The sequence below is a fragment of the Entelurus aequoreus genome, linkage group LG03 (genome assembly GCF_033978785.1).
Source record: "Entelurus aequoreus isolate RoL-2023_Sb linkage group LG03, RoL_Eaeq_v1.1, whole genome shotgun sequence".
Classification (NCBI taxonomy): Eukaryota; Metazoa; Chordata; class Actinopteri; order Syngnathiformes; family Syngnathidae; genus Entelurus; species Entelurus aequoreus.
The window spans coordinates 8071483-8083502 of NC_084733.1; the positions used below are offsets into that span (position 1 = coordinate 8071483).

A 12020-nucleotide genomic window follows, 5' to 3' on the forward strand; every position below is an offset into this window, starting at 1 on the left:
TTGGCTTTTTAGCTGGAAACGACACAGCCGAGTATTCATGAAAACTATTTGCCGTTGATTTTTTTCCATTGTGAAACAGTCCTAATTGTCAGAATTGACAAGATTGTGTGTGTGAGGATTGACAATCAAAGGACAGCAAATTGAAAACACATTTTCTGTCACTGTTGTACTTCCAGCAAAAAGGAAACAAACATGTAATGACAATTTCACCAGGGCACAAATACATTTAACTGTATGTTCTTTAACTAGAAAAGGACTTTTTCCCCCCCCCCCCCATCAAAAATATTGTACAATAAAAAAAAATGTCCCGACACCATTGAGCAAAGTGAAGAGTCACAGTTTAAGAAGGTGCTGGAAGATCGTCCACCAGCCTCAAACGTCCTGGTGTGCTGGAACTTTGCAAATGTCAGCAGGAGAAGCCAGAGTCTCAGTTCAAAGGAAGGAAAACGACTGCTGATACTTGTCCGCGTCCATGATGGGGCAGACGGTGTACTGCGAGTGGCGTAGTCCGAAGGTGAAGGCTGGAGCTTTGGAATGTACGGTGGTGACCTGCAACATGAAAACACCTGTTGGTATCATCCCAAGGACATTGTGGAAACCTCCCACCTTTTCAGGACAGTAGACTCCGGGTGCTGGTGTGGCTGTGGCGTTAATCGGCGCAAACTTGCGGCCCGGCATGCTGTACTGAGGAGACTTGCGCAGGTAGATCTTGGGGTCCACAGCTTCATACGCTGCAGGGCCTGGAGTCTGGAGGATGAGGGCCAGGAATAAGAATCACTACAATAATAATAATAATTAAAGCTGCAAGCAGCGATGGTCGGGTCCGCATTTTGGCTGGTGCTAGTCCTAGGTGTCCCAATACTTTTGTCCAGTGGTAGTCCTGTGTGAGACCGTACTACCGATCAAAACGCTTTTGTCAACTTTTAATCAGAAGGGTTCAATCTCTCTCCTGTAGCAGTTTGAAGCCGAAACGACAAACGCGCTCAGAGGAGATAACGTTTGATGTTTGGTGACCGGTTGTAACAAAAATGTAGTTTTGATGGAGGAATAGCAAACTTCCTGTTGATTTTTGCTGAAGGATGTCAATCTATGAAATGTAGGTCTAGGTGAGACCTACGTAGAGGTTTTTGTTTCATGTCTCTAAGACGTTCCTACCGGAAGTTACAAGCAGTTTTGTCTGTGTTTTCCTCTGAGAAGCAGTTTTGTCTGTTTTATTAAAAAATTGCGCTAGAGCGCAATTCTGAGTTTTGGGGTTCGGTTTTTTTTTTTTTAGATCGCAATTTCCACCAGTCCCGGTGTGTGTGAGAAGTTTGGTGAGTTTGAAGTATTTTAAAGGGGTCAAATTACAGCTCAAAGAAGCAAAAATTAGTGTTTTTAGTCATTTTTTGTGTTGAAGGGGAAATTACCAATTTCCTGTTGATTTTTGCCCGAGGATGTGAAATTATGAAATGTAGGTCTAAGTCAGACCTACGTAGAGGTTTTTGTTTCATGTCTCTAAGACGTTCCTACCGGAAGTTACAAGCAGTTTTGTCTGTGTTTTCCTCTGAGAAGCAGTTTTGTCTCTGTTTTATTCAAAAATTGCGCTAGAGCGCAATTTTGAGTTTTGGGGTTCGGTTTTTTTTTTTTTAGATCGCAATTTCCACCAGTCCCGGTGTGTGTGAGAAGTTTGGTGAGTTTTGAAGTATTTTAAAGGGGTCAAATTACAGGTCAAAGAAGCAAAAATGAGTGTTTTTAGTCATTTTTTGTGTTGAAGGGGAAATTGCCAATTTCCTGTTGGTTTTTGCTCGAGGATGTGAAATTATGAAATGTAGGTCTAAGTCAGACCTACATAGAGTTTTTTGTTTCATGTCTCTAAGACGTTCCTACTGGAAGTTACAAGCAGTTTTGTCTGGGTTTTCCTCTGAGAAGCAGTTTTGTCTCTGTTTTATTCAAAAATTGCGCTAGAGCGCAATTTTGAGTTTTGGGGTTCGGTTTTTTTTTAGATCGGAATTTCCACCAGTCCCGGTGTGTGTGAGAAGTTTGGTGAGTTTTGAAGTATTTTAAAGGGGTCAAATTACAGGTCAAAGAAGCAAAAATGAGTGTTTTTAGTCATTTTTTGTGTTGAAGGGGAAATTGCCAATTTCCTGTTGGTTTTTGCTCGAGGATGTGAAATTATGAAATGTAGGTCTAAGTCAGACCTACGTAGAGGTTTTTGTTTCATGTCTCTAAGACGTTCCTACCGGAAGTTACAAGCAGTTTTGTCTGTGTTTTCCTCTGAGAAGCAGTTTTGTCTCTGTTTTATTCAAAAATTGCGCTAGAGCGCAATTTTGAGTTTTGGGGTTCGGTTTTTTTTTTTTTTTAGATCGCAATTTCCACCAGTCCCGGTGTGTGTGAGAAGTTTGGTGAGTTTTGAAGTATTTTAAAGGGGTCAAATTACAGGTCAAAGAAGCAAAAATGAGTGTTTTTAGTCATTTTTTGTGTTGAAGGGGAAATTGCCAATTCCCTGTTGGTTTTTGCCCGAGGATGTGAAATTATGAAATGTAGGTCTAAGTCAGACCTACATAGAGGTTTTTGTTTCATGTCTCTAAGACGTTCCTACCGGAAGTTACAAGCAGTTTTGTCTGTGTTTTCCTCTGAGAAGCAGTTTTGTCTCTGTTTTATTCAAAAATTGCGCTAGAGTGCAATTTTGAGTTTTGGGGTTCGTTTTTTTTTTTTTTAGATCGCAATTTCCACCAGTCCCGGTGTGTGTGAGAAGTTTGGTGAGTTTTGAAGTATTTTAAAGGGGTCAAATTACAGGTCAAAGAAGCAAAAATGAGTGTTTTTAGTCATTTTTTTGTGTTGAAGGGGAAATTGCCAATTTCCTGTTGGTTTTTGCCCGACGATGTGAAATTATGAAATGTAGGTCTAAGTCAGACCTACATAGAGGTTTTTGTTTCATGTCTCTAAGACGTTCCTACCGGAAGTTACACGCAGTTTTGTCTGTGTTTTCCTCTGAGAAGCAGTTTTGTCTCTGTTTTATTCAAAAATTGCGCTAGAGTGCAATTTTGAGTTTTGGGGTTCGTTTTTTTTTTTTTTTAGATCGCAATTTCCACCAGTCCCGGTGTGTGAGAAGTTTGGTGAGTTTTGAAGTATTTTAAAGGGGTCAAATTACAGGTCAAAGAAGCAAAAATGAGTGTTTTTAGTCATTTTTTTGTGTTGAAGGGGAAATTGCCAATTTCCTGTTGGTTTTTGCCCGACGATGTGAAATTATGAAATGTAGGTCTAAGTCAGACCTACATAGAGGTTTTTGTTTCATGTCTCTAAGACGTTCCTACCGGAAGTTCCAAGCAGTTTTGTCTGTGTTTTCCTCTGAGAAGCAGTTTTGTCTCTGTTTTATTCAAAAATTGCGCTAGAGCGCAATTTTGAGTTTTGGGGTTCGGTTTTTTTTTTTTAGATCACAATTTCCACCAGTCCCGGTGTGTGTGAGAAGTTTGGTGAGTTTTGAAGTATTTTAAAGGGGTCAAATTACAGGTCAAAGAAGCAAAAATGAGTGTTTTTAGTCATTTTTTGTGTTGAAGGGGAAATTGCCAATTTCCTGTTGGTTTTTGCCCGAGGATGTGAAATTATGAAATGTAGGTCTAAGTCAGACCTACATAGAGGTTTTTGTTTCATGTCTCTAAGACGTTCCTACCGGAAGTTACACGCAGTTTTGTCTGTGTTTTCCTCTGAGAAGCAGTTTTGTCTCTGTTTTATTCAAAAATTGCGCTAGAGCGCAATTTTGAGTTTTGGGGTTCGGTTTTTTTTTTTTTAGATCGCAATTTCCACCAGTCTTGATGTGTGTGAGAAGTTTGGTGAGTTTTGAAGTATTTTAAAGGGGTCAAATTACAGGTCAAAGAAGCAAAAATGAGTGTTTTTAGTAATTTTTTGTGTTGAAGGGGGAATTGCCAATTTCCTGTTGGTTTTTGCCTGAGGATGTGAAATTATGAAATGTAGGTCTAAGTCAGACCTACATAGAGGTTTTTGTTTCATATCTCTAAGACGTTCCTACCGGAAGTTCCAAGCAGTTTTGTCTGTGTTTTCCTCTGAGAAGCAGTTTTGTCTGTGTTTTCCTCTAAATAGCAGTTTTGTCTCTGTTTTATTCAAAAATTGCGCTAGAGCGCAATTTTGAGTTTTGGGGTTCGGTTTTTTTTTTTTAGATCACAATTTCCACCAGTCCCGGTGTGTGTGAGAAGTTTGGTGAGTTTTGAAGTATTTTAAAGGGGTCAAATTACAGGTCAAAGAAGCAAAAATGAGTGTTTTTAGTCATTGTTTGTGTTGAAGGGGAAATTGCCAATTTCCTGTTGGTTTTTGCCCGAGGATGTGAAATTATGAAATGTAGGTCTAAGTCAGACCTACATAGAGGTTTTTGTTTCATGTCTCTAAGACGTTCCTACCGGAAGTTACACGCAGTTTTGTCTGTGTTTTCCTCTGAGAAGCAGTTTTGTCTCTGTTTTATTCAAAAATTGCGCTAGAGCGCAATTTTGAGTTTTGGGGTTCGGTTTTTTTTTTTTTAGATCGCAATTTCCACCAGTCTTGATGTGTGTGAGAAGTTTGGTGAGTTTTGAAGTATTTTAAAGGGGTCAAATTACAGGTCAAAGAAGCAAAAATGAGTGTTTTTAGTCATTTTTTGTGTTGAAGGGGAAATTGCCAATTTCCTGTTGGTTTTTGCCTGAGGATGTGAAATTATGAAATGTAGGTCTAAGTCAGACCTACATAGAGGTTTTTGTTTCATATCTCTAAGACGTTCCTACCGGAAGTTCCAAGCAGTTTTGTCTGTGTTTTCCTCTGAGAAGCAGTTTTGTCTGTGTTTTCCTCTAAATAGCAGTTTTGTCTCTGTTTTATTCAAAAATTGCGCTAGAGCGCAATTTTGAGTTTTGGGGTTCGGTTTTTTTTTTTTTAGATCGCAATTTCCACCAGTCCCGGTGTGTGTGAGAAGTTTGGTGAGTTTTGAAGTATTTTAAAGGGCTCAAATTACAGGTCAAAGAAGCAAAAATGAGTGTTTTTAGTCATTTTTTGTGTTGAAGGGGAAATTGACAATTTCCTGTTGGTTTTTGCCTGAGGATGTGAAATTATGAAATGTAGGTCTAAGTCAGACCTACATAGAGGTTTTTGTTTCATGTCTCTAAGACGTTCCTACCGGAAGTTCCAAGCAGTTTTGTCTGTGTTTTCCTCTGAGAAGCAGTTTTGTCTCTGTTTTATTCAAAAATTGCGCTAGAGCGCAATTTTGAGTTTTGGGGTTCGGTTTTGTTTTTTTTTAGATCGCAATTTCCACCAGTCCCTGTGTGTGTGAGAAGTTTGGTGAGTTTTGAAGTATTTTAAAGGGGTCAAATTACAGGTCAAAGAAGCAAAAATGAGTGTTTTTAGTCATTTTTTGTGTTGAAGGGGAAATTGCCAATTTCCTGTTGGTTTTTGCTCGAGGATGTGAAATTATGAAATGTAGGTCTAAGTCAGACCTACGTAGAGGTTTTTGTTTCATGTCTCTAAGACGTTCCTACCGGAAGTTACAAGCAGTTTTGTCTGTGTTTTCCTCTGAGAAGCAGTTTTGTCTCTGTTTTATTCAAAAATTGCGCTAGAGCGCAATTTTGAGTTTTGGGGTTCGGTTTTTTTTTTTTTAGATCGCAATTTCCACCAGTCCCGGTGTGTGTGAGAAGTTTGGTGAGTTTTGAAGTATTTTAAAGGGCTCAAATTACAGGTCAAAGAAGCAAAAATGAGTGTTTTCAGTCATTTTTTGTGTTGAAGGGGAAATTGCCAATTTCCTGTTGGTTTTTGCCCGAGGATGTGAAATTATGAATGTAGGTCTAAGTCAGACCTACATAGAGGTTTTTGTTTCATGTCTCTAAGACGTTCTACTGGAAGTTACAAGGCAGTTTTGGTCTGTGGGTGTTCCTCTGATAATGCTTCTTATTAATATTTTTCTTTAGTCTACTCTTTTTATTGTTGTTTTCTCTGAGAAGCAGTTTTGTCTCTGTTTTATTCAAAAATTGCGCTAGAGCGCAATTTTGAGTTTTGGGGTTCGTTTTTTTTTTTTTTAGATCGCAATTTCCACCAGTCCCGGTGTGTGTGAGAAGTTTGGTGAGTTTTGAAGTATTTTAAAGGGGTCAAATTACAGGTCAAAGAAGCAAAAATGAGTGTTTTTAGTCATTTTTTGTGTTGAAGGGGAAATTGCCAATTTCCTGTTGGTTTTTGCCCGAGGATGTGAAATTATGAAATGTAGGTCTAAGTCAGACCTACATAGAGTTTTTTGTTTCATGTCTCTAAGACGTTCCTACTGGAAGTTACAAGCAGTTTTGTCTGTGTTTTCCTCTGAGAAGCAGTTTTGTCTCTGTTTTATTCAAAAATTGCGCTAGAGCGCAATTTTGAGTTTTGGGGTTCGGTTTTTTTTTAGATCGGAATTTTTACCAGTCCCGGTGTGTGTGAGAAGTTTGGTGAGTTTTGAAGTATTTTAAAGGGGTCAAATTACAGGTCAAAGAAGCAAAAATTAGTGTTTTTAGTCATTTTTTGTGTTGAAGGGGAAATTGCCAATTTCCTGTTGGTTTTTGCCCGAGGATGTGAAATTATGAAATGTAGGTCTAAGTCAGACCTACATAGAGGTTTTTGTTTCATGTCTCTAAGACGTTCCTACCGGAAGTTACAAGCAGTTTTGTCTGTGTTTTCCTCTGAGAAGCAGTTTTGTCTCTGTTTTATTCAAAAATTGCGCTACAGCGCAATTTTGAGTTTTGGGGTTCGGTTTTTTTTTTTTAGATCGCAATTTCCACCAGTCCCGGTGTGTGTGAGAAGTTTGGTGAGTTTTGAAGTATTTTAAAGGGGTCAAATTACAGGTCAAAGAAGCAAAAATGAGTGTTTTAGTCATTTTTTGTGTTGAAGGGGAAATTGCCAATTTCCTGTTGGTTTTTGCCCGAGGATGTGAAATTATGAAATGTAGGTCTAAGTCAGACCTACATAGAGGTTTTTGTTTCATGTCTCTAAGACGTTCCTACCGGAAGTTACAAGCAGTTTTGTCTGTTTTCCTCTGAGAAGCAGTTTGGTCTCTGTTTTATTCAAAAATTGCGCTAGAGCGCAATTTTGAGTTTTGGGGTTTGGTTTTTTTTTTAGATCGCAATTTCCACCAGTCCCGGTGTGTGTGAGAAGTTTGGTGAGTTTTGAAGTATTTTAAAGGGGTCAAATTACAGGTCAAAGAAGCAAAAATGAGTGTGTTTAGTCATTTTTTGTGTTGAAGGGGAAATTGCCAATTTCCTGTTGGTTTTTGCCCGAGGATGTGAAATTATGAAATGTAGGTCTAAGTCAGACCTACATAGAGGTTTTTGTTTCATGTCTCTACGACCTTCCTAGTGGGAGGCAGTTTTCTTCCTAGGGGGCGCTAGAGCGCAATTTTGATTTTTGGGGTTAGTTTTTTTTTCTAAAGTGGTTGGGGCACGTTTTTCTATGTGTGTGTCAAATTTGGTGAGTTTTGAAGCATGTTAAGGGGGTCAAAGTAGTGCGCAAAGCTGCGGAATAATAAACCTTACAATAACAATAGTGTCCTTTGTCCATGTACAAAGGACTCCCTGTGGGAGTCCTTTATACAGGGTACAGGCGGACCCTAATTAAAGCTGCAAGCAGCGATGGACGGGACCGACTTTGACGGCACATAAAATCCAAACCGCAGCAGTAATTAAAACTCTTTCGTCAACTTTTAATCAGAAGGGTTCAATCTCTCTCCTGTGCTAGTTTGAAGCCGACACGACAAATGCGCTCAGAGGAGATAATGTTTGAAAAAAGGTGACTGTTTTTAACCCAACTTTTATTTTGAAGGGGGAATTGCAAACTTCCTGTTGATTTTTGCTGGGGGTTGTCAATATATGGAATATAGGTCTAAGTGAGACCTACATAGGTTTTTGTTTCATGTCTCTACGACATTCCTACTGGAAGTTACAGGCAGTTTTGTCTGTTTTCTTCCTAGGGGGCGCTAGAGCGCAATTTTGAGTTTTGGGGTTGGGTTTTTTATTAGATTGCAATTTCTGCCAGTCCTGATGTGTGTGTCCAGTTTGGTGAGTTTTGAGGCATGTTAAGGGGGTCAAATTACAGCTCAAAGAGGCAAAAGTGACTGTTTTTACTAAACTTTTGTTTTGAAAGGGGAATTGCCAACTTCCTGTTGATTTTTGCTGAAAGATGTCAGTGTATGAAATCTAGTTCTAAGTGAGACCTACATAGAGGTTTTTGTTTCATGTCTCTACGACATTCCTGCTGGAAGTTACAGGCAGTTTTGTCTGTGTTTTTTCCTAGGGGGCGCTAGAGCACAATTTTGAGTTTTGGGGTTTGGTTTTTTTGATTAGATTGCAATTTTTGCTAGTCCTGATGTGTGTGTCAAATTTGGTGAGTTTTGAAGCATGTTAAGGGGGTCAAATTACAGCTCAAAGAGGCGGCGGTATAATAATAATAAAACCTTACAATTACAATAGGGTCCTCTGTCCCAAAGAGTCATTCGGTCCCTAATTAAAGCTGCAAGCAGCGATGGACGGGACCGACTTTGACGGCACATAAAATCCAAACCGGAGCAGTAATTAAAACTCTTTCGTCAACTTTTAATCAGAAGGGCTCAATCTCTCTCCTGTGCTAGTTTGAAGCCGACACGACAAACGCGCTCAGAGATAATGTTTGAAAAAAGGTGACTGTTTTTAACCCAACTTTTATTTTGAAGGGGGAATTGCAAACTTCCTGTTGATTTTTGCTGGGGGTTGTCAATACATGGAATATAGATCTAAGTGAGACCTACATAAAGGTTTTTGTTTCATGTCTCTATGACATTCCTACTGGAAGTTACAGGCAGTTTTGTCTGTGTTTTCTTCCTAGGGGGCGCTAGAGCGCAATTTTGAGTTTTGGGGTTGTTGTTTTTTTATTAGATCGCAATTTTTGCCAGTCCTGATGTGTGTGTTCAATTTGGTGAGTTTTGAAGCATGTTAAGGGGGTCAAATTACAGCTCAAAGAGGCAAAAGTGACTGTTTTTACTAAACTTTTGTTTTGAAAGGGGAATTGCCAACTTCCTATTGATTTTTGCTGAAAGATGTCAGCGTATGAAATCTAGGTCTAAGTGAGACCTACATAGAGGTTTTTGTTTCATGTCTCTACGACATTCCTACTGGAAGTTACAGGCAGTTTTGTCAGTGTTTTTTCCTAGGGGGCGCTAGAGCACAATTTTGAGTTTTGGGGTTTGGTTTTTTGATTACATTGCAATTTTCGCCAGTCCTGATGTATGTGTCAAATTTGGTGAGTTTTGAAGCATGTTAAGGGGGTCAAATTACAGCTCAAAGAGGCGGCGGTATAATAATAATAAAACCTTACAATTACAATAGGGTCCTCTGTCCCAAAGGGACATTCGGTCCCTAATAATAATAATAACAATAGATTTTATTTGTAAAAAGCACTTTACATTGAGTAAACAACCTCAAAGTGCTACAGTGTATTAAAAAAAATAATTAAAAAAAATAAAAAATAAAAACTAGAACAGCCAAATAGCTATAACTAGTATGCGTACATCTAAAAAAAGGCTTTTTTAAAAATAAGAGCGTTCCACAGACTGGGCACGGCAGAGCAGAAAGCCCGGTCTCCCATTGTTCGTAGCTTTGTCCTCGGAGGTTGGAGGAGGTTAGCCTGTCCGGAGCGTAGGTGTCGTGTGGAGGATTTGGGGGTGAGTATTACAATTAGGGATCACTATCAACCCATTGCCATCAAAACAAATGTCATCAATCACCATTAATGCCCATCCACGGCAAACAGGGTATTTCTCAGTATCTTACGTAACGTTATCACTGGAGGACGAGGCTGCGCACTGAGAATGCCGGGGGCAGGGATGCTAAAAGCTAAGCTAAACATTATGTTAGCTGGAAACAACACCAAGAAATAAGAATAGATGGTATTGATATTTATTAATATATTTATGAATATTTTCTTACATGTCCCTTGGCGAGTTTCACTGCAATAAGGCACTTTTGGTAGCCATCCACAAGCTTCTGCTTGAATTTTTCACCACTCCTCTTGACAAAATGTGTCCAGTTCAGCTAAATGTGTTGGTTTTCTGACATGGACTTGTTTCTTCAGCATTGTCCACACGTTTAAGTCAGGACTTTGGGAAGGCCATTCAAAAACCTTCATTGTAGCCTGATTTAGCCATTCCTTTACCACTTTTGACCTGTGTTTGGGGTCATTGTCCTGTTGGAACACCCACCTGCGCCCAAGACCCAACCTCCGGGGTGATGGTTTTAGGTTGTCCTGATGAATTTGGAGGTAATCCTCCTTTTTCATTGTCCCATTTAAAGGCATACTGAAAGCCACTACTACCGACCACGCAGTCTGATAGTTTATATATCAATGAAATCTTAACATTGCAACACATGCCAATACGGCCGGGTTAACTTATAAAATGCAATTTAAAATTTCCCGCTAAACTTCCGGTTCGAAATGCCTCTGAGGATGACGTATGCGCGTGACTTCAATCATTGAAACGGAAGTATTCGGACACCATTGAAGTCAATACGAAATAGCTCTGTTTTCATGTCATTATTCCACAGTATTCTGGACATCTGTGTTGGTGAATCTGTTGCAATTTGTTCATTGCATTATGGAGAAAGAAGCTGAGCAAGCAAAGAAGAAAGTTGTCGGTGCGAAGCGTCTATTTTGCGAGGGAAGTCAGCAGCAACACGTACACAGCCGGCGCTTCTTTGTTTACATTCCCGAAAGATGCAGTCAAGATTGAAGAACTCGGACAACAGAGACTCTTACCAGGAGGACTTTGATTTGGATACACAGTTGCGATACCGTGAGTACACAGCTGCGCTTCCAAACATTTGATCGCTTGCTATAACTAGCTCGAGCTAGTAGCTAGGAGCTAGCATTAGGATTAATTTGTGGCATATTAAATATAAGCCTGGTTGTGTTGTGGCTAATAGAGTATATATATGTCTTGTGTTTATTTACGGTTGTAGTCATTCCCAGCTGAGTATCAGGTCCCACCCGCGCGCTTCCAAACATTTGATTGCTTGCCAGTACGTGCGCACGTACTGGCAAGCAATCAAAAGTTACGTACATGACACGCGTGTGTCATGTACGTAACTTTGATTAAATATATAAGCTTTATGAACCTTGGGTTAGGTGAACGGTTCTTTGGGCTGAGTGAGTGTGTGTGTTGTGCAGGTGTTTGAATTGTATTGGCGGTTTATATGGACGGAATCCCGTCCATATTACCCGCTCGAGCTATAACTAGCTCGAGCTAGTAGCTAGTAGCTAGGAGCTAGCATAACAAACACCTAGGTGTTTTTATGCGGGATTAATTTGTGTCATATTAAATATAAGCCTGGTTGTGTTGTGGCTAATAGAGTATATATATGTCTTGTGTTTATTTACTGTTGTAGTCATTCCCAGCTGAATATCAGGTCACCCCCGGCTCTCACAGCATCTTCCCTATCTGAATAGCTTCAACTCCCCACTAGTCCTTCACTTGCACTTTACTCATCCACAAATCTTTCTTCATCCTCGCTCAAATTAATGGGGAAATTGTCGCTTTCTCGGTCCGAATCTCTCTCACTTCTGGCGGCCATCATTGTAAACAATAGGGAACTTTGCGTATATGTTCAACTGACTACGTCACGCTACTTCCGGTAGGGGCAAGCCTTTTTTTTATCAGATACCAAACGTTGCGATCTTTATCGTCGTTGTTCTATACTAAATCCTTTCAGCAAAAATATGGCAATATCGTGAAATGATCAAGTATGACACGTAGAATAGATCTGCTATCCCAGTTTAAATAAAAAAAATTCATTTCAGTAGGCCTTTAAAGCAGCAGTTCCATTGGCAGCAAAACTGGCCCAGAGCATAATACTACCACCACCATGCTTGGCGGTAGGTGTGGTGTTCCTGGGATTTTTCTCCTCCAAACATATTGCTGGGTATCGTGGCCAAACAGGTCCATTTTTGTTTCCTCTGACCACAGAACTTTCCTCCAGAAGGTCTTATCTTTGTCCATGTGATGTCTTGTCTTGTGGATGGCTACC

At 39.7% G+C, this 12020-nt stretch overlaps 1 protein-coding gene across 7 annotated transcripts in view; it reads right to left on the bottom strand.

The window, feature by feature from the left end:
- The window catches only part of cimap1b (ciliary microtubule associated protein 1B), a 25300-nt gene continuing 13280 nt past the window's right edge, over positions 1-12020 (bottom strand). For all 7 annotated transcript variants that reach the window (XM_062041036.1, XM_062041035.1, XM_062041034.1 and 4 more), the window contains 2 exons: positions 607-747; positions 1-549 (listed from right to left, as the gene is read on the bottom strand). In XM_062041036.1, coding sequence (XP_061897020.1) covers positions 433-549; positions 607-747 — 258 coding nt within the window. In that variant the 3' untranslated portion in view covers positions 1-432. The remainder of the gene's footprint in view (positions 550-606; positions 748-12020) is intronic.